The 23,711-nt window shown below is 35.9% G+C and overlaps 1 protein-coding gene across 17 annotated transcripts in view; it reads right to left on the bottom strand.

The window, feature by feature from the left end:
* Positions 1-23,711, bottom strand: part of RGSL1 (regulator of G protein signaling like 1) — a 161,143-nt gene that overhangs the window by 36,172 nt on the left and 101,260 nt on the right. For 15 of the 17 annotated variants that reach the window (XR_012033121.1, XR_012033122.1, XR_012033120.1 and 12 more), the window contains 8 exons: positions 16,734-16,839; positions 11,744-11,937; positions 10,916-11,033; positions 10,366-10,474; positions 8,224-8,353; positions 4,456-4,630; positions 425-563; positions 61-185 (listed from right to left, as the gene is read on the bottom strand). Coding sequence is in view for 13 of the 17 variants with exons in the window: in XM_072830981.1 (XP_072687082.1) it covers positions 61-185; positions 425-563; positions 4,456-4,630; positions 8,224-8,353; positions 10,366-10,474; positions 10,916-11,033; positions 11,744-11,937; positions 16,734-16,839 (1,096 nt within the window). In the remaining 4 variants the exon portion in view is untranslated. Of the gene's footprint in view, positions 1-60; positions 186-343; positions 564-4,455; positions 4,631-8,223; positions 8,354-10,365; positions 10,475-10,915; positions 11,034-11,743; positions 11,938-16,733; positions 16,840-23,711 lie in introns of those variants that run through there. The other 2 variants (XM_072830988.1, XM_072830987.1) reach the window with 2 other exon arrangements.

Genomic DNA, 23,711 nt, shown 5'->3' on the forward strand with positions numbered 1-23,711 from the left:
TCTAGAAAATAAAATGTGTTTTCCTGCCCTCACAGTCCTCGGGCAAAGGGAAATAGTTACCTTTTCCAGAAGTACATAATGACAGGGAAGAGAGACATGATAGGCCCGTGGAAGATGTTCCGATCTAGGTGGCCCTCTGAAATGGCAGCAAGGATGGCATCCTTCTGGGATTCAGAGATGTTTACCTACCCATAGAGTGGGAGCCTGTTACTGGGAGAGGCTCCAGGGAAGACAGAAAACCTCTTTTGATCCCCAGGACCTATAAGACCACCTCCTCCCCAGAAGGCAGCAGCTTTTCATGCAACTGCTAGGTAAAGTTTATCTGGTTGATCCAAGACTTAACAGGTGCATATCAACTTTCAGAGTTCTTGTGGAAGAAATGCTTCTTGGCAAAAGCCCAGGGAGGAGTGGGAGTCCCCTTTACCCTCAGCCTTGGAGGGATTTCAGAATGCAGGAAGAGCTTTAGGATGATGTTAATTTTGGACCTCATTAGGATCACATCATTCTCATTGTATGCCCGGTTGACTTGCAGCATGTGAGCTGAACTCACCAAATCATTAAACCTAAAAAGAAGCAGTAAGTAGGAAATCAGCGAGGAGAAGATAAATACAGCAACTAAATAGGGCAGCCAGCTTAGACCCATTTCTGGCCTAAATAAGACAGGGCCCAATCCTGGCCAGGTTGCAACTTAATTCATTCAATCATAATGCTTCCATTGGCAAATACTAACTAATTGAGCACCTACCACATGTCAGGTGATATGCTAAGTGCTTCTTCAAGTGTATTTCTTTACCACAAACTCCCTTATGTATTTCATCTTGTCTCCATCCTGGCCTCTGTACCAGTGTTGCCTCTGAAGACTTCAAGGGCTAAGGGCTGTCTTGCTCTTTCTTTCCCCTTCTGTGCTGATGCTCTTATAGTTACCACCACTCTATGAGCAACATATTCCTTTTCTTAATTTTTTTATTATAGTAAAATATATGTAACATAAAATTCACCAGTGTAATTGCTTTTATTTTTATTTATTTATTTATTTTTATTTTTAAGTTATTATTTTTTTTAGTGTAACTGTTTTTAAATGTACAGTCAGTGGCATTAAGTACACTGACTTTGTTGTGCAACCATCAACAGAATGCATCTCCAGAACTTTTTTAATCTTCCTCAGCTGAAACTCTATGCCATTAAATAATAACTCCCCATTCTCCCTTCCCCAGCCCCTGGCAACTACTTTCTATCTCCTAGGAAATATATTCTTTTACTAACCATCAAATATATCAGTTATACCTTATCTTGCTTTAAGTACACAGTTTATTTTTCTAAGGCCTCTTTAAATTTTAACCATTTAAAATTTTCCTAAGAGTAGAATACCAAGATTTTCCCATTAGAATCTTGTTTTGCATACCTATTCATTTATTTAACCAATGGACATTTATAAAGGCTTACTCTATGCCAGGTGCAGTTCCAAGAGCAGGGATTCAGCAGTGAACCTGGTAAACAAAGTCCTGTTTTTCTTTTTAGTTGTCCAAATGCATTTCTTTCACCTACCATCCTATTTCTTAACTCTTATTTGTGTTTTGTCTGCCATCCAGATTAGTTTCTAAGATCTTAGAGAATAGAGAGCACGTCTTAATTTTCTTTTGTATCTCTAATTCCAAATCCAGTGCCCAAGAACAAGTAGCAATCAGAAAGCAATTGTGGAACTGAGTGAATGCCTCATGGGGGTGCAGTGGAAGATCTTTTAACCAAAGTACCCTAACTAGTGTGCTGAATTACCAGGTGCTCTGCACTTCTGAAAATACATTGAGTGATGCCTATGACATGCTCACTATATACACTGGTGTACCTTCTGTGATACACTCACATTTTCTCAATGAGTTGAGGCAATATATACTGAGAATTACTCATGTTTCTTTTCAAATATTTTTGCTATTGTACTTGTTACTATAATTTGAATGCATAAAGATCGATAAAATATGAACATAAAAGGAAAAAGTATTTGTTGTTTCTGTGAAAATAAATTTGAATGTGTTGGAATGTTCCAGTAAAGACAAGCTACTTAAAAAAAAAAAAAAAAAAAAAAAGACAAGCTACTTTTTAAAAAGTTACTATTTAAGCTAGATGTGACATAGCAATTTAAGACTTTGAAAAAACAAGTATAAAAATCCAGAAGGATTAAATTTCCTCTAAATTCTCACTCTACTTTAAAGAGTGAAAAATTAGATTTAGTAGATAGCATTTTGGATATAGTTTATGCCAGAAAAATATGTGGATTTCCAATTAGAGGAATGGCTTTGACTTTATATTTGACTTTATAATCAAAAGTTTGATAATGAGTGAAAATATATTAGTATAATTTAACATAATATCTATTTAAGTATGGATGTTCTTTATAAAATTAAAAATAGATTTACCATATGATCCAGGAATCCCACTACTGGATATTACCCAAAGAATACAAAAATTCAGAAAAATATATGTACCCCTATGTTTGTTGCAGCATTATTTATAATAGCCAAATTAATGGAAGCAGCCCATGTGTCGATTGACAGATTAATGGATAAAGAAAGGTGTGGTATATTTATACAATAGAATATTGCTCAGACATAAAAAAAATGAAATCTTACCATTTTCAACAACATGGATGGAGGCAGAGGGTATAATGCTAAGTGAAGTAAGTCAGTCAGAGAAAGACAAATATCATATGATTTCACTCATATTTGGATTTTAAGAAACAAAACAAACAAACAAAAAAAGAGACAAACTAAGAAACAGACTCTTAGCTATAAAGAACAAACTGATGGTTACCAGAGGGGAAGTGTGGGGAATGAGTTAAATAGGTGATAAGAATATACTTATCATGATGAACACTGAATGATGTATAGAATTGTTTCATCAGTATATCCTAAACCTGAAACTAATATAACACTGTATGTCAACTCTACTGGAATTAAAAATTTTTTAAAAGCTAATCAATCAGAGGCAAGCAAAAACAATAATAATAATGATACACAATGAGTGAAGTAATATAGAAGATTGAGTAACCTGTATGTATGTATGTACAGGAGACTTCCAACTTACATCAATTTAAAAATCATTTACGCATTTCCATCTTTATTTCAAAATTAGTTTAGAACTTCTTATAGTTCTCAAAAAAAAAGAAACCACCTACCACATTCTAAAACAAAGACTCATAAGGCTATCAAGTCATTCTACTTTATATAAGATACCTAATCATGTAGTACATTATTTCTACAGGTGAAATGTATTCCAGATTTCAAATCAGTATTCCAGGAACATGCCATTTCTGATAGTGGCAAAGATGTTCCCATTGATGAGGATGGAGAAAGAAGTGGAGACTCATTTCTCTGATAGTCACTTGTTTCTATATGCAAATATTCAAGAGAAATTTTAAGTCAATTCTTTCGGAGGGGCTAGATCCAGGTTCTCAACTGTGCTGCACATTAGAATCACATGAGCAGCTTATGAAAATACCAGTTTCCAGGCTCCATACTGGACCAGTGAAATCCAAGTCTCAGGGATGTTGGCATTGGCAGTATTCACAAGTCCCCAGTGATCCTGTACTAGGGTTGAGAACATTGACTAACTCCTCTACTCCAGTATGGTTGTTTTGCAAATTCAGGCCCTGGGCTCAGAAATTGGAGAGCTGTACACATGAGACACACTTGGTTAAGAATATTTCTAAGTAGAGGGGTGCCTGGGTGGCTCCATCACTTAAGCTTTGGACTCTTGATTTTGGCTCAGGTCATCATCTCAGGGTGGTAAGATCAAGTCCCATGTTGGGCTCTGTACTGTGTGTTGAGCCTGCTCCAGATTCTCTCTCTTCCTCTTCTTCTACCCCTCAATCCCCCTCAAAAAGAAATATTTCTAAGTAGAAACCATACTGAACAACAGTAAGAATTATATGACCCAGACCAGAAAGATGTTTTGCTTCATATATTTCACCAAAAGCTGAAACAGAATGATCTCCAATTTTTTTCCTACTACTTGCTTTTTCATAAGATGGATGAATAAAGCAAGGAATTTTATATAGATATAGTTATCCATTTAATGTCATGCATACACACAGACACACACAATTTTTATTATTATAATTCTTTGCTCTAACTAAAGAACTATTGGCCCTATGGTGCTACGTAAGAGGATTTCTATCATATTAACAAACAATAGGGGGGAAAATGCTCCAATTCTTGAGTATAAGTATCATTTCAATATTTCAATCACTTCAATATTGGCAACTCCAGAATACTGAAGAGCTTCTAGGACCCAAAGGGAAGAATGGGAGAAAGTGATACAGTGACGGAATTCAGTGAGATTTTCAGTTGGATATTCCTGCCTGGCAGGGCTGAAATCACTGCTCCACTTACAGGCCCCTCCAGTCTTTGCTCCAGTCCCCTAACCAGGGAAAGTCATGATCAGGAGAGATGGGAAACTTACTTCTCCATTTCAGAAAAAAAATATAAATCATTGATTGCAAAGTTGACAATGATAATTCTGTGGCCAAATATACGGCGCTTCATAAGGATTATATCACCATTCTCAAAGTCTGCACTCCGGACATTTGTGGCATATGTGGTTGGACGTCCTGATGAATTTGGTGATGTGGAGAAATCTGAGAGAGAAAGAGGAAGGAATTAAAATCTAGTTTGAGCAAGTCCCTCTTAAACTTGAAGGCTTTGGCATGGGCATAACAAAATGAAGAAAGGAAACTATGGACCAAACTTTGGGCCTATTGAAATAGTGATTTCCTACCCTTGGGCTCAACCTTTACTTTGACTTGAAGGACTGCTGAAAAAGCCGTTTGCTCAGATGGTATGACCACATACATACCAAAAAAAAAAAAAAAGAAAGAAAGAAAGAAAAGAAAAAAGAAAAGAAAAAGAAAAAAATCAAATGAGTGCTGAAAAGTGTTTTCCTGGTACTTGTCTCATAGAAATATAATTGCACTGTAGTTATGCTAATCCCTAACATTTCTGCAGAAACTGAATATGCAGATGTGACCTTCAAAATGGAGTCTGTGGTTCTGACAACACTTATTCTAAGTTTATCAAGGTAAGTAATTTAGAAGGAAACTGGGAAAGCAGCACAACAAAAAGCCAAAACATCAAGATTATAGAAGTTTATTAAAGAAAAAGAGAGTAGGGTGCTAGAGTAGAAAACAGACAGAAATGAGCAAAGAAAAACATTGAAGATTCAAGAAGGTTTGGATTGTGCCTCAGAAAAATATGACACTTTAGAAAGGTTCTTGACTAGGATATATATATAAAGAAATCCATTCATAGGGATATAGGGCTAAGAAGATAAGAGTTTTGCTCTGTATCAGGCAAGTAGATCCTGGTTAATTGCCTGGCCAGGTTTAAGAAAATTGTCTAATTCAGCTCTAGAATTTACTATTCTTCCTATAAAATCCATTTTTCTGGATATCTGTTCAGGAATCATTGATGTGGGTGTGGTGCTTCCTTGTGGTATAAGTGGCATTCCTTTTGGAGCAGTGTTATATATTGGGTGGGAGGGTACTACAACATTGTATAAATAGCTAGAACCTATTTTATGTCCCAGACCCCATACTAGGTCCTAGGGTTACAGCACCAAATAAAGCAAAGGCTCCTTCTTTTTATCTTACAATCTTGCTTTATCTCTTAGACTTGAGTTTGAAGGGGGAAAAAAAAGTTTGCATAGTAGTGGAAGTTGGTATGATAGGGATTTTAGGAAAACAGTGTGCTAAATCCACTCAAGAAATCTAGGAGCAGTGATACACTTGTAAACCAGCTATGACAGGGGAGGGGAGACTTGATTTGTAGTATTTGCTGATTTCTGTAATAAATACTCCCACCATAGTTGATTTCAAGCTATCAATGGCTCACAAAGTGTCCTGAATATTTAACAGTTCATTCTCAATTGGGTTAAGATTGTCAGGTTGGATTATTTTTTTAAACTAAGACCCAACTCCATGCTAGTTACAAGAGGAGCACTTTAAATGTCTGTCATAAATAGGTTATAAGTAAAGGAAATGAAAAAGATAATACATACTAACATTACCAAAAAAAAGCTGGAGTGATTATTTTAATATCAGACACAGTAGATTTCAGAGAAAAGAATACTATCAAGGATAAACAAAGTGGTTTTTTTTTGTAATTATAAGTAGATTAATTGATTGAAGGACAGAAAAGTCTAAATGATAGTGATAGAAAGCAGACCACTGGTAGGTAGATCTCCCACCGAGTTACAGAAGCATTCTTCTTGGGCTATTCTCATACAATGCTAAGGATGTGGGAAGTTGAATTATGCCTGAAATTGGACTTTGTACCATTCTGGGGAATAAGGGTTTGAACTAATTTTATTTAAAAAAGGAAACAAAAGAGCTAGAACTATTCTAAAATCCTAAATGTTTGTGAAGCAGTTCGTAAAACAAATTAGAATTTGTTTTTACATTTTACATTTTATATTATAAAATATATTATTTATATTATATATTTTGCAAAAATATATGTAATTTTGAAAATTAGAAAATATAATATTAAAATTAAAATTCCAATAGAAAAATAGACAAAAGACATAAGCAATTCAAAAAGGAATACAACTGACCAACAAATAAAGGAGTTCAATTACTAAAGAAATATACATAAGAACAGCACATTAGTTTTCACTTACCAGATTGACAGTTTTTAAAAAGTGCATTATACTCCATGTTGGTGACCATGTGGCACTTATATTGTTGGTGAAAGTTTAATTAGTGTAGTCTTCTTGAAGGACTGAAATGTAACTTTTTAACCATTTACCCATTTCACCCATTTTAAAGGATTTATCTCATAGAAATACATGATTGCAAAATCTGTATGTTTTGTAGCATTATTTTTTTTAAGGATTTTATTTACTTATTTGACAGAGAGAGAGAGAGCTCAAGCAGGGGGAGTGCAGGCAGAGGGAGAGGGAGAAGCAGGCTCTGTGCAGAGCAGAGACCCAGATGTGGGGCTCCATCCTAGGATCCTGGGATCATGACCTGAGCCGAAGGCAGACCCTTAATGGACCCAGCCACTCAGGCACCCTAAGCATTATTTGTTATGGTGACAATTGGAACAACTTAAAAGTCATCAAAAGAGATGAAGGTGATGGGCATTAGGAGGGCACTTGATGTAATGAGTACTGGGTATTATATGCAACTGATGAATCACTAAACTGTACCTCTGAAACTAACATTACATTATATGTTAATTTAAATTTAAAAGATTCAAAAAAACGAGAGATGAGATTTATCATTATCAATTCCTTCAGTATTGTCTCAGATACTTTCACCATCTCATTAATCTTAATGAATCATAATCATTAATCTCTAGTCCAACTGGCCTGATTGCAGTTCCTGGAATGTGCCACACTCTTTGTTATTTTTAGCATTCAATGCAGACCTAGAAATTGCTCCCTGCCTATTTTGCCTGTCTAACTTGCTCATTCCTGAAGGCAAATTTATGTCATTTTCTAGAAGTCTTCCCTGATCCTTCTTGACTAACTAGGGTCTCCCTACAATTATCATTGGGATCACTCACCACATAATAATAGCAATAACACTGGCTAACCCTTTTATAGCAATGGGTAAAGATACTTTGTGTGTATGAACTCACTTAATCCTCACAACAATCTATGAGATGAGCACCCATCCCATTATTATTACCATTCTACAGAGGAAAAAACTGAGGTACAAAATCACTTTGACAAAGTCCTTTAGTTCAAAAATGGCATATTCAACCCAGGAAATTTGGCTTCAACATCTGTGGCTCTTACTTTCTGTCCTGCCCTCAAAACTTAAGTGCCATGAGGACATGTCCTGTACTACATGTTTACTACTGTATCCCCAGCACCTGGCAAAGTTCCTGCCACATAGTAGATTCTCAAAAATGTGTTGAATGAATAAACTGATAAGTGAGGTAGTTGAATAAATCTATACAATGGACAATAGTTTTGTGAAATGTAAGATTTTGCTGCGCTTTAGTCATTCTTTACCCTTTGCTGGCTCTGTGAGCAGAAGCCACTGGACTTACATCCTGTCTAAGCAGTCTTGAGTTTGGTTTTGCACCCAGGACCTGGAGTTCTTGGTAGACCCCAGGCTAACACAGGCATGACATAAAGCAAGAGCTCTGCAGCTTCTTATGTGGACTAACCCCTGTGTCCAAAATATCAACAGAAAAGACAGTGAATAGTGAAGTGACTTACTTTCCTTGTTATTTTGCACTTCTAGGTGAAGATATTCTTCAAATTCGTGGCACTTCCTGGGATCAGACATAAATCTGCGGTACTTGCAAAAGCTCTTAATAAAGCTAATCATTTTTATCCAGCCTCTCTTCTGAGGAAAGAGAGAGGGGTATGCCCCAATCATTAGTATAGCTGCTGTTCACTGAAAGTCTACTATTTGCCATAAACTTGACATTCATTACATTTCATCCTCACCACACCTGCTCTATAAGGAATAATTGTTAGTTCCAATTTAAAGGTGAGGAAAAACAGGTCAGGGAATTATACGCCTTCTTCCCCAAATGAAGCAACTAGTGACCAGAAGATTCTGGCTTTACCCAGGCATGGGGCCATTGGCAAGCTGTCTACCACAGTTTTTCAACAATAAGATTTAAGATGCCAAAATTAGAAAAGAGAATGTGAAAGCTAAAAATAGGGAGAAACAGGTCGGAGAAAAGCATAATTCACAAGAAGGGAATAATGGTTGGGGAAAATTGGAAATGTTGAAGAAATAAAGGAATGAGTAATATCATTTCTAACAATTAAAAAAGTATAATTATGTGCACATACACCACACACACACATCTTATAAGTTCCTCATCTGTTTCTTAATACCCAGTGACTATTCTGTACTTCATTTATCCCTTGACAAATTGATATTTAGACTCAGAAAGAATCTTAGTGATCAACTAGTTCAGTTGTCTTATTCTACAAAGAGGGATCCTCAATGCAAGTTAGAGAGCCAGTAGTGAAATACAAGAGTCACTGGATTTGGGATCAGAAACTTTGAGTCTGGAGCCTAGCTTCTCCCTAATTGTGTAATTTGGGTCAGTTTACTTAATCTATGTCTTGTTTTCTCCATGTGTAAGATAGAAACAACAACCTTCAGGGTTGTGGTGAGGGTTAGTGATTTTATATGTAAACTCCAATGCAGGGTTTGGTACAAAGTAGGCACTAAGTACGTATAGGTTTCTTTTTATCTTTTCTTATCTAAGAGCAACTGGAAGACCTGAAATTAAAATGAAGTCTCCTGGTTCTGGGTGCAATATTCTTTTTAATGTCCCACAAGAGCATTCATGGTACCCCAACACAGAGTTGACTTAGGCATGGAGGGGAAAAGACAGGAGAAAAGAGGGAGGCATAGGCATTGTTTTCAGAAAAAGCATGATTTTTGGAGTCAGAGATGGGCTCAAATTTTTCCAATACTAACCAACTCTACAACACATTGAGCAAGTGATTATTTAAAGGAGCATGCATTTTTTTTCTCAAATCATATAAAGAGACTTTCCTGAGTAAAATTCCTGTCTGAGAGAGCATGTGTCTTAGTGGATAGTGGTCTGAAGTACACTGTACCTTACTGAGAATCTTCTTTGTAAAGATGGTATTTAATTATTGCCATTTTCTTATAAAACTATATTTTGGAAAATTGTACACTATCAATTAAAATGCTTTTGTGCAAGCTGGAAAAGAATTCTTTTTTCTTTTTTTCTTTCCTTTTCTTTCTTTCTTTCCTTTCTTTCTTTCTTTCTTTCTTTCTTTCTTTCTTTCTTTCTTTCTTTTACTGTTTGCGTGGAGAAAGAAAGAGTTAAATAATTGATAAGTTTGGAAGAAGAAAATGGATGTGTTCTACTCTAAGCCCTCTACATTCCCTCTTTGGGAATGACTTGTTTGTAGGATACCTGTGTTTAGGCCTCCCCTTCGTCATTCAGTAAGGGGTTCACCCAGGTAAGTGGAGGCCTAAGTTGTTCTGTTATGGCAGTGGCTGCACATGTAACTAAGTTTAATTTGGATGCAGGGAAGATCAAACCCATTGGGCTTTATGGCCAAATCCATGTCCTTCAAGCTAGCTTTTAGTAGTAAAAAACTGACCTTTTGATCTCCTTGTATCTGACCCGGTGTCTATCCCTCAATGGGTTCTTATCACAGAGAAATGAAGATAAAGATTTTTCTTAAATTCCAACTGTAACAATTTTCTTTGAGCCTAAGAGTCCTTTGTAAAATGTGAGTTAAGAAGCATACCCAAAGAGCAGTTGTTTTGTGAATAAATATGCTAACAATGAAACTCTGCCTACGCAGCATTTTTCCTATCCCCCATGTCGTGTCTTCATTGTCTTCCTCACTGACCTGGGATTCCTGCAGGTGAGTTGTGGTTTTTGAGGGCTTCTTAGAAGTTTGTACGTCAGTAAATCCTTCCTGAGGATGAGGTGGGAACAGCTCTTGGTAATCTTTAAACCTGCCAGAAGGAGATCAAGAATATCAAAGAAGGCAAACACCTGGTACATAAAAAGTAACCGTTAAGGCAAACCTATCTCAGCTTTTGGAGAAGGTCGAAGTGGGAATTGGGGAATGGCGAAACACAAATTCTCTTCTTAACATTTCAATCCTTGGCTAATGTCCTTCCTGATCAATACTGTATTGTTCCTTGTTCAGGTAAATGAACTAAAGTGTGTATGTGTGTGTGTGTGTTTGTGCATGTACACACACGCATGTATGTGCATGCACATGCATGTGCACAGGTAAGTAGGTAGAGGATTCAAGATAAATTTGGCTTTTCTCTTGTAGGGAAGCTCTGGCAGTGAACTATAAGAATAAATTTGAAACTCCCTAGAGTACTATGGCTCTAAGAAACCAATGAGCAGATCCAGAATCATCACCTTCGCTGAGCAATACTCACCACTTTTCTTCCAGAGATTTCATGACAAAGCCCTGTAGCATAAACAATGTGGTTGTGCTGACATGACGCATGTGAGAGATTTCTTTGATAATAGGAGCATCACACTGCAGTATTTCTTCTAAAAAATGCAAGAGAGAGGAAAAAAGTCATCATTTTCTTGTCTACCTTTTCTGAGGTAGCTGGTATGTTTTTCATGGGATTATGCTTACCTCCCTTTTTCCCCTCTAGGATTATAGATTAACAATTTATTTGCAAATTCTGTTTCTGGCCATGGGTCAGATTGCCCTCCCTTCACAGACAAGTAAACAAAATTTAGGACACAAAGATTTTCAAGGAGACTGTTCTTCCCAGTACAACTCTCTCTACAACCCATAGTAGGTGACCACTCCAACTTTACATACAGCTAACTCTTGCTTTTGTATTTAAATTACTGTCTAGTTGATTTAAGGGTCAAATGAATTAAGTTTGAATTCAAGTTTTCTGTGTTTCATCTTCCTCATTAGTAAAATGGAGCTATTCATTCCTACCTCTCAGAGATTAAATAAAATTCTATTTTCAGTCAAAATATAATTAAATGAGAGGATGGATATATTTCACATATAAGTACAAGTGTCTTTCACTTGGCTTCTCGTACTAGTATTTATTTTAGATTTATTATTGTTGTTCTCTGCTTTTACTGACCCTCTTAATCTTTGTCTCAGTTCTGCCCATGTGGTCACTGCTCTGTTCCGACCTTACAGGGGGCACATGAGACAGGTTCTCTGCCAAACACTTCTCCTAAGAGGCTAAAGGGAAAAGGAAACCATATCTGGAGAAGAGGATGCATACCAGCAGAGACTTTGCCATGGAAGAAAGTCTTGATTATATTTTCAAAGAGAGACTTGTACATTTTTTCATTTGTCTCAATACTGATCTTATGTATGGCTACCAGGAATTGCAAGGGGCTTTCAGCCTTCCGTTCTTTGAGAAACTCCCTGAAGAACTCCAAGTGGTGTGTATTTAGGAGGACTTCTGTTAAGTTTCTGGAGAATAAAAAAGCATCATTGTTGAAGAGAAAAGGACGGTGACCCTAGATTCTGCTGCAGTTAGGGAATGGGGAAGGGCATCTCCAAGACTTTAGCCATGCGTGAAAAGGAGAGTGAATAAATTGGTTACTATGCCTGTTTCCTTGGAGATAAATTTAAACTTTATATGTCTACCCTGAGCTTGGTCCAATCATTTGACAACCCTAGTGGAAGAGAAGGAGAGGTATTTTAAAGGAGATAATGTCCCCCCACCCTGCCCCACCCAAGGAAACCCTCTTTTTACACTGCAGATTCCAAGCAACCTTTAAATGGCACTCAAATCAGTGAGTCAGAGCATGAGTGATCAGTTGTTACTGATCAATATTTCTAAATTTCTTTTGCTGACTTATTCTTTCACATTTCCTTAATTATAGATGCTCCTAATGTTTTATCCTCAATCTTGTTTATTTTTGCTTTATGACTTTTTTTTTTCCCTAGGTAATGTCTGCATCCTCTGGGTTTTCAGTTTTCATTGATATGAAGAAGTGGTGTCATTTCATTTTGATTTTCATTGATACCATATCTCTAATTCTCATGACCTCCCCTTCAAAATTTCAACTTCCTATTCAACCTCATCTTTGTCATAGTTATTACTTAAACCTTTATACCTACATCCACATGTTGTCCAACTTATTCTCCCTCCTTTATATAACTATCTCATTAAATATGACATTAGCTCTAAGTTTTTTTTAATAAATGACCTTTATTCAAATAAGAGGGCACCCTTCTATTTTAATTTTACTGAAAATTTTTATCATGACTGGGTGATGGATTTTGTAAAATGATTTTTATTCATCAATTGAAATAATCATGTGGAGTTCCCCCATTATTTTATTAATATGGCATATTGTACTAATTGATTTTTGGGTGTTTGAGCAACTGCATTCCTGGGATAAATCCCACTTAGTAATGTTATAATACATTTTTTATATCTTGCTGGATACACATTCTTTTTGAGTACACATGGAACACTCTCCAGAACAGATCACATACTGGGTCACAAATCAGCCCTCAACAAGAACAAATAGATGAGACCATACCATGAATATTTTTGGACAACAGTGCTATGAAACTTGAAGTCAACCACAAGAAAAAATTTGGAAAAAACTCAAATACGTGGAGGTTAAAGAACATCCTACTAAAGAATGAATGGGTTAACCAGGAAATTAAAGAAGAAGTAAAAAAAATACATGGAAACAAATTAAAATGAAAACATGACAGTCCATAACCTTTGGGATTCAGGAAAGGCAGTCCTACGAGGGGGAAATATATTGCAATATGGGCCTATCTCAAGAAGCAAGAAAAGTCTCAAATGCACATCCTAACCTTACACCTAAAGGATCTAGAAAAGAAACAGCAAATAAAGCCTAAAACTAGCAGGACAAGGGAAATTATAAAGATTAGAACAGAAATAAATAATATAGAAACAAACAAAAACCCAGTAGAATGGATTAATGAGATTATGACCTGGTTCTTCAAAAGAATTAGTAATATTAATTGATAAGCCCCTAGCCAGACCTATCAGAAGGAAAAGAGAAAGGATTTAAATAGATAAAATCATGAATGAAAGAGAAGAGAGATCACAACCAACATCACAGAAATACAAACAATTATAAGACATAACTATGAAAAATTATATGTCAACAGATGGGTCAACTTGGAAGGAATGGGCAAATTCTTAGAAACCTACAAACTACCAAAACTGAAGCAGGAAGAAATAGGAAATTTGAACAGACCCATAACCAGTAAAGAAATTGAATCGATAATCAAAAATCTCCCAACAAACAAAAGTCCTGGGCCAGATGGATTCCCAGGGGAAGTCTACCAGATATTTAAAGAAGAGTTAATACATATTTTCAAACTGTTCCAAAAAAATAGAAATGTAAGAAAAACTTCCAAACTCATTATATTAAGCCAGCATTACCTTGATTCCAAAATCAGACAAGGACCCCACTAAAAAAGAATTACAGGCCAATATCCCTGCTGAACATGGATGCAAAAATTCTCAATAAAATACTAGCCAATATAATTCAACAATACATTAAAAAATTATTCACCACAATCAAGTGGGAATTATTCCTGGGCTGCAAAGGTGGTTCAATATTCATAAGTCAATCAATGTGATACACCACATTAATAATGGAAAGGATAAGAACCATATGATACTGTCAATAGATGCAGAAATATTTGACATAACATCCATTCTTGATAAAAAAAAAAACCCTCAAGAAAGTTGGGATAGATGGAACATACCTCAACATCATAAGGTCATATAAAAAGATTCACAGCTAATATAATTCTCAATGGGGAAAAACTCTGAGACTTTGCCTTAGGGTCAGGTACATGACAAGGATGTCCACTCTCACCATTACTATTTAACATAGTATTGGAAATCTTAGCCTCAGTAATCAGACAACAGAAAGAAATAAAAGGCACCCAAATTAGTGAGGAAGAATTCAGACTTTTATTATATGCATATGACATCATACTCTATGTAGAAAACCCAAAAGACTCCACCAAAAAAAATTCTAGAACTAATACATGAATTCAGCAAAATTGTAGGATACAAGATCAATGTACAGAAATCTGTCATATTTCTATACACCAATAATGAAGTGGCAGAAAAAGAAATCAAGGAATCAATACCATTGCAATTGTATCAAAAACAGTAAGATACCTAGGAATAAACCTAATTAAAGAGATAAAAGATCTGTACTCTAAAAACTACAGATCACTTATAAAAGAAATTGAAGAGGACACAAAAAAATGGGAAAAAATTCCATGCTCATGGATTAGAACAAACATTGCCAAAAGGTCTATACTACCCAAAGAAGTCTACATATTTAATACAATCCCTATAAAAATATTACCAATATTTTCCACAGGGATAGAACAAACAATCCTAAAATTTGTATGGAACCACAAAATCCCAAATAGCAAAAGCAATCCTGAAAAAGAAAAACAAAAATAGAAGCATCACAATTCCAGATTTCAAGCTATATTACAAAGCTCTATGGTAGATAGTATGGTACTGGCACAAAAATGGACACATAGATCAAGGCAACTGAATAGAAAACCCAGAAATGGATCCACAACTATATAGTCACCTAATCTTTGACAACGCAGGTCACCTAATCCATTGACAATATCCAATGGAAAAACACAGTCTGCTCAACAAATAGTGTTGGGAAAACTGTACAGCAACATGCAGAAGAATGAAGCTGGGCCATTTCTTATACCATACATAAAGATAAATTCAAAATGGATGAAAGATCTAAATATGAAACAGGAAACCATCACAATCCTAGAGGTGAACACAGGCAGCAGCCTCTTTGACCTCAGACATAGTAATGTTTTACTAGACAAGTTGCCAGAGGCAAGGGAAACAAAATCAAAATTGAACTATTGGGACTTCATCAAGATTGTTTCCTTTTGCACTGCAAAGGAAACAATCAACAAAACTAAAAGGCAGCCTACAGAATGGTAGAAGATATTTGCAAATGACGTATCTGATAAAGCGTTAGTATCCAAAAATCTATAAAGAACTTATCAAACTCAACACCCAAGAAACAAATAATCTAGTTAAGAAATGGGAAGAAGACATAAATAGACACTTTTCCAAAGAAGATGAACAACGGGTGGCGGAAAGGGAGGTGGGCGGGGGGGTTAGGGTGACTGGGGATGGGCACTGAGGGGGGCACTTGACGGGATGAGCGCTGGCTGTTATGTTATATGTTGGCAAATTTAACTCTAATAAAAAAATATACAAAAAAAAAAAAGACATCCAATGGCTGACAGACACATAAAAAGATGCTCAACATCAGTCATCATCAGGAAAATACATCAGGGAAATACAAATAAAAACCATGATGTGATACCACCTCACAGCTGTAGAATGGCTAAAATGAACAACATAAGAAATAACAGGTATTGGTGAGGATGAAGAGAAATGGGAATCCTCTTACACTTTTGTTGGGAACGCAAATGGGTACAGCCACTCTGGAAAACAGTATGGAGGTTCTTCAAAAAGTTAAAAATAGAGCCACCCTATGATCCAGCAATTGTAGTAGTAGGTATTTACCCAAAGGATACAGAAATACAGATTCAAATGGGATATATGCACCCTGATATGTATAGCAGGATTATTAACAATTGCCAAACTATGGAGAGAGCCCATATGTCCATCAAGTAATAAATGGATAAAGATGTGAGTATATATATGTTATTACTTAGCATCAAAAAAAAATCTTGCCATTCACAATGATGTGGATAGAACTAGAGAGTATAATATACTCAGTGAAATAAGTCAGAGAAGGACAAATATCATATGATCTCACTCATATATGGAATTTAAGAAAGAAAACAGATAAACAATGGGAAGGGGAAAAATAAGAGGAGAAAGGGGAAAAATAAGAGGAGAAAGAGGAGAAAGGAATTAACCCTTTGATGGAGGGAAGTGGGTGGGGGTTGGGCTAGATGGGTGATGGATATTAAAGAGAGCACTTGTGATGAACACACTTATGTAAGTGATGAATCACTGAATTCTACTCCAGAAACCAATATTGCACACTATATATTCACTAAAATTAAAATAATTAAAAATAAAATACAAAGTGTGCCTGTGTGTATGTATGTGATATATGGAAAGAAGTAAAAAGCCCAAACACAGAAAGATAATTTCAGCATTAAACATGTTGAGATTAAAGAGAGCTTGTGTCTAGAGACCATTGCTGTAGCTAGATCCTATGTCTTACCTGGGTCTTAATGAGGGCTTCCTTGCACCAGTCTTTCTGAAGAAAGACATTTTCCTATATGAGGGTGAAAGCACCTTTGGTTCTCTGACAATTTCCACTGCAAAATCTAATGAAAAATCATGAAGTTAGGTAACACCCTGTTATAAAGAACATTTCAGAGAATAAGAAGGCACAAATTAAAAAGGATATCTATCAGGGGATCCCTGGGTGGCTCGGCGGTTAGGTGCCTGCCTTCGGCCTGGGGCGTGATCCTGGAGTCGCGGGATTGGGTCCCGCATCAGGGCTCCTGTATGGAGCCTGCTTCTGCCTTCTGCCTGTGTCTCTGCCTTTCTCTCTCTCTCTCTCTCTCTCTCTCTCTCATGAATAAATGAATAAAATCTTAAAAAAAAAAAAGGATATTTATCAGACATTGCATGCATGTGGAAAAACCCCACAGTCCCCACAACTGCCAGCATCTTAGGCCATTACTGCTGAAAAGAGACTTAGGGATGATTTTTACCCCTGACTTCAGTCCACATTGTGTTTTTTTAAGTCTGTTGACCATTAGGCCAAGAACTCACCCTCCTCAGAAGACACCTAAGACCAAATCTATTTTATTTCTCATTTTAACACCAAATGTCATCTATCCTTCCCCTAACCAACCATTTTGACCAGATCATACTAGTCAAGTATGACATTCAGTCTGCCTTGACACCTCTATTATCCTATCCTAAGCGCTTTGATTTGCCCTCTGGAACTCCTGCTCTGTAATCAGCAAACTCTCACATAGTTTTTAGCTCTTTGTTAAATGTTCCCTCTATCTTCTTGCTTTAACTGGAATCATTCTCTTTTCTGAGAACACTGCTTCCACTGCAAGCTTCTTAAAAGATAGTCTATCACACCATATATAGTTTAGAGTGGGTGTTTGGCTCCCTATTGCCATATAAAAACCATTATTTTAAAAAGTATATTCAAATATTACTATTGAAGAATAATAGATTCCAAGGATCTCAGTATCTTCGGAAAGTCCTTTGAGATGAATATTGTAGAAGAAAATATACACTCTCAACTAACTAAGGGAAGGATGATATATTACTTATCTTACTCTTAGAAATTAGAACATGTCCCAGTTATATAGTCAATGCTTTAAAATGTTTATTAAATAGTATATAGTCCCACAGAAAATATTTGTATGGTTTGGTAACACCTTCAGTGATAGCACCCAAAAAAGATAGAAAACTATGAAAGTAAAGTATATTCTGGTTCTAAATAAATGCAGTTGAATAGGTGAAAAAATAAAATCCAGACTATGGAAGACTAGATATTTAAAAAATATCCACACAAAAGAAACTCAAAAACTTTCCAATACAAAAATGTATAAATGCTAGATAAAAAATAACATGGTTTTATTTTTTAAAAAGATTTTATTTATTTATTTATTTATTTATTTATTTATTTATTTATTTAATAAATAAATAGAAAGAGGCAGAGACATAGGCAGAGGGAGAAGCAGGCTCCACGCAAAGAGCCCTATGTGGGACTTACTCACAAGACTCCAGGATCATGCCCTGAGGTGAAGGCAGATGCTCAACCGCTGAGCCACCCAAGGATCCCAAAATAACACGTTTTTAAACTCATATGTAAACTTGTAGAAAATTATAACAAAACAAATAAAAACATAGAAATTAGAAACAAAGAGGATGTTAGAAACCAGAAAGTTAAACTGACACCCTGGAGGTATTTGCAGTGTTAAAACCACAATAGGGGCAGCCTGGGTGGGTCAGTGGTTTAGCACCACCGTCAGCCCAGGGTGTGATCCTGGGGACCGAGGATTGGGTCCCGTGTCGGGCTCCTTGCATGAAGCCTGATTCTCCCTCTGCCTGTGTCTCTCTCTCTCTGTGTCTCTCCTGAATTCAAAAAAAAAAAAAAAAAAAACTTAAAAAAAACACAACGCAATAGGTCAGAAGACAAAAGCCCTGGCCTTTAGAAAATGGACACAAAAACCTTGGCATTGCATTTATTCTCAAGACACATGTCAATTATGACAGTTGCTACTGAAAAATTTAACAAGGCTTTTGGCAGAGTCTCGGGGCAGAAGAAGACAGAATCGCAAAACAGCAAAGTAGAAGGGGTTCTGATAAGTACCTTAGTCTTTCAGTTGTGATCCCAAGAAGTAAGGGAAACCAGAAATAGCTCATCCATCAAAAGGAATAAAAGCCAGCTATGAACCAACTCAATCCTTAAATGAATTTAAGTTATTTGGATGCGACTAACTTAGTGAACAAGATGTAAGATAAAACCTTCTCTGGAGGAAAATAACATTACCTAGAGACTCAAATTATTGCTACATTTTTTTTTAAACCAGCAACGTTCACACATAAAACAGAAATAACAAGGGATTTAAAAAGACCTGACCAAAAACCAAAGGGAAAAAAAATTGGTAGTTGAAATAGACATAGGGAATCCAAATATGGACTTTAAAATTACAATTATTCATATAGTTCAAGGAATTAAAAGGAGGAAAATATCAACATAGACAATATCATACAAAGAAAAATTGAAAAATTAAAAAAATTAATAAATTGGTTTAATGACAAATTATACACACAAAGAATTACTGAACTAAGAGTTAGATCAAAATAAATTATGCAGGGGATCCCTGGGTGGCTCAGCGGTTGGGTGCCTGTCTTTGGCCCAGGGCATGATCCTGGAGTCCTGGGATCAAATCCCACATTGGGCTTCCTGCATAGAGCCTGCTTCTCCCTCTGCCTGTGTCTTTGCCTCTCTCTTTCTCTCTCTCTCTCTCTGTGTCTCTCATGAATAAATAAATAAAATATTTAAAAAAAGAAATTATGCAGACTGAAACATATGGAGAAAAATATGGAAATAAAGAAAAACTCATATAAGACATAAGCATATGACTATGTTTAATGTGTAATAAAATCATTAGAAAGAGGGAAGAAATAAAATAAATGGAGCAGAACAAATATTTGAAGAGATAATTACTGAAATTTTTCTAAAACTGACAAATGATATCAAGTCAGAAATGCAAGAAGTCCTGAAACCACAAATAGCATAAATACTGAGATACATCTTAGTAAAATCCCATAAAAGTAAAGAAAAAAGTATGGGGGGAAGAGGAATGAATAAAAGAAGTATTTCCTTCTACTAAACAATGCCAGTGAAGACTTCAGACTGACTCCACAAAATGAACTAAGGAAGCTAAGAGATGGTAAAATAATATCTGTAAAGTGCTAAAAGAACATAATTCCAACAAGAACTCTACAACCTAAGACTATTCTTAACAAATAAAACCAAAATAAAGATACTTTCAAAATTCACACTAAAAGAAATGCCAAAAGGCATTCTTAGAGGCAACTAAGAGGAGCAGGAAATGATGAAAAAGAAAGAAAAAATGAATATGTGTCTAATGCTATAAACATCGGGGGGCAGGTGTCCCGGCGTTTCATTGCATCTGTATCTTTGGGGTAAATCCCCAGCAGTGCTGAGTGAAATAAGTCAATTGGAGAAGGACAAACATTATATGGTCTCATTCATTTGGGGAATATAAAAAATAGTGAAAGGGAATAAAGAGGAAAGGAGAAAAAATGAGTGGGAAATATCAGAAAGGGAGACAGACCATGAGAGACTCCTAACTCTGGGAAACGAACTAGGGGTGATGGAAGGGGAGGTGGGCAGGGGGTGGGGGTGACTGGGTGATGGGCACTGAGAGGGGCACTTGATGGGATGAACACTGGGTGTTATTTTATATGTTGGCAAATTGAACACCAATAAAAAATAAATTTATAAAAAAATGAATATGTGAGTAAGCCCACCTAAATATTAATTTATAAAACAGTAATATATATGCAATAAAAGTAGTAACTTACATTAAACTTTAATATGTCAAGGATGCATTTTGAAATCTATATGGTAACCACTGAAGGAAGAAAACATGTAAAAACAACACATTAGCAGAAAGAATATATAGAATTATTAACCAAAAAATTTTGTAAACTTAAAGAAAGCCAAGAGGAGAGGAAAGAGAACATACAGCAAAAGGAACAAATAGAAAATAGTAAGGTAGCACTTAAAACCTAAACTATGAGAAGTTACAGTGAATGTAATCATACTAAATAATCAAAAGGCAATTCTCAAATTGGATTTAACAAAAAATGCAAATACCCCCCCAAAAAAAGAGAGATTCTGCTTAAAAGAGGCTCACCTTAGATATAAAAGAAGGAGATGTTAAAAAAAAAAAAGAATGGAAAAGGATATAACAAGCAAACACTAGCCAGAAAGAAAGGTGATGACTATAATAATATCAGACAAAGCAAACAATAAAGTTAGAAGCATTATTAGAAATAATGATTTGCTCTACCAGGAGCTATAATGATTCCAAATTTGCTTGCACCTAGAGATGTAGCCTCAAATAATGTAAAGAAAAAACTGCAAGTCTTTTTTTTTTTTTTAAGAATTATTTATTTGAGGGATAGAGAGAGAGAGAAAGTAGGGGGAGGGGCAGAGGAAGAGGGAGAGAGAATCTCAAGCAGACTTCCCGCTATATGTGGAGACCAACAGGGCTCAATGTCATGACCCTGAGATCATGATTTGAGCCAAAATGAAGAATTGAATGCTTAACTGAGTGAGCCATGCAGGGGCCCCAGAAACTACAAGTCTTAAAAAAGAAGGAAAAATCCAGAGTGGGGATTTAAAATTTTCTCTTTTGATAGTGGATACAAATGTAAACTAAAACTATCATAAAAGATATTGAAAATTTGGGGCCTGGGTGGCTCAGCTGATTAAAGACCTGTCTTCGGCTCAGGTCATGATCCCAGGGTCCTGGGATAGAGCCCCACATCAGGCTCCCTGCTCAGTGGGAAACCTGCTTCTCCCTCCCTGCCACTTATGTTCTCTCTCTCTCTCTCAAATAAATAAGATCTTTTTAAAAAGTTATAGAAAATCTGAATATAGTCAAATATACCTACTTGCATATACAGAATATTGGATCCAACATTACATGCCTTATAGATAATTAATTATAATAAGAGAGTATCACAACTTAACAAAATATTTGAAATTTCAAATGAAATAAATAAATTTGTAGAAAAATAATAACATATTAAAATGACACAAGAATAAATAGAAAGTCTGAAAAGTCCTATATATTTTAAAGAAGTTAAGTTTGTAATTAAACCTCTCCCTGAGATTGAGACAAGTGGGCTTGCCCATACTATTTGTATCTAAAAGGGGAATGGAAGACCTAGTAAGATGAAGAAATGAAAATAAATAAAAGTTATAAATATTTTAGCACAATAAATAAAACTTTTTATTGGCAGAGAGCACAATTTTTATTCAGACAACGTTTGTATAAAAATCAAATTTGTAGACAAATTATTAGAATTTATAATTTAGGAAAGTGGTGGAATACATGACCAATATGTGAAAATCAACTATATTTCTAAATTCCAAATACAATTTAAAAATGAAACTTTAAAAATTATACCATTTACAAGTGTATTAGGAAACATCAAAGGCCTAGAAACAAATGTGATGGAAGCTATAAAATAATATATGGAAAAACATAAAACATTTTTGAAAGAAATTAAACTTAAATAAGTGGAAAAACACACTAAATTAATTAATTAAAAAGTATAATAGGGAATGGCATCACAGAAAATTATAAGTAGGGACTCCGGGGACCCACCCTCCATAAAAGCAGCTAACGATGTGGCAAAAATGGTCAGAATCAGGGTTTTACAAAACTCTGGAATCTGGAACTTATAGTAACCAGGGGAAGGCTTAGTAAAGAAATAAGAGGCTGAATCTGGTAAGAAAGTATTGTGGTATTTTAAATTGCCCACCTACCATTGCCCTATCCACATCAGTGGTGGCCATATGAAAGCAGCCTACATACAGAGGTAGCAGTATGGATCTAATTTTCAAAGAATGTGTTTGTCTCTTTTTAAATGAAGTTGTCTCTTGGCTTCCTGAAAGACTGGTACAAGGACTAGCCTTTGTTTTGCCCTATTTAGAGTGTTTTCAGGGAATGTGTGGATGGCTCAGTAGTTGAGCATCTGCCTTTGGCTCAGGTTGTGATCCTGGGGTCCTGGAATTGAATCCCACATTGGGCTCCCTGCAGGGAGCCTGCTTCTCCCTCTGCCTATGTCTCTGCCACTCTATCTGTGTCCCTCATGAATAAATAAATAAAATATTTTAAAAAAATAGATTGTTTTCAGGGCTGAGAGGCATCCTATGTGACATTTGTTGAGAGCATTTATAGGCACTAGTAGCCTGGGCCAACAGCTGGGACATCAGACAATATAAAGCTGAGGAAAGGTGAGGTTGTAAAAGTAGATACATGAAGTAATAAGGGCTTTTAAAGCTTCCACATATACTGGGGAATCAAGAAAGCTTTTCACATGCCCAGAACTGGATGTGTGCTCAGAAAAACCATGAGAAGATCCAAAACTTTCACCTCTGGCTGAAATTCAGGGTCCAGGCAAATGGAAATTGCCTGGAAGGCTAAGGCAGAGTTGTAAATAGCCTGGCTGAGCCATGAAAGAGTATTCTAAAACAGCGAATCTGCAAAGACCAGTAGAATAATTTTTGTTTTGTTTTGTTTTCTTTCTTTCTGACATTTAAGGAAACTATCAAAACACTAGTTGGCCACAAGCTAACAGAACATAGACTTCAGTGGTCTCACATAACAAAGAATACAGACTTTACAAAAATAGTTGAGAAAAGTCACCAAAGGAAAAAACAACAACACTTACAAAAGCAGCAGCAGCAGCAAACTTGAAGGAGAGGGGAGAATCTGATTTTCAGAGTTGTCATATTATAATGTCCAAAATGTCCAGTCTTCAACAACAACAAAAAAATCGATAAGGCATGCCAAAAGCCATATATGGCCCATTCACAGTAAAAAAGAAATCAATAGAAACTGTCCATGAGAAGTCCAGTCATTGTACTTACTAGACAAAAATTTTAAATCAACTG

This window comes from Canis lupus, chromosome 6 (genome assembly GCF_048164855.1).
Source record: "Canis lupus baileyi chromosome 6, mCanLup2.hap1, whole genome shotgun sequence".
Taxonomy (NCBI): Eukaryota; Metazoa; Chordata; class Mammalia; order Carnivora; family Canidae; genus Canis; species Canis lupus.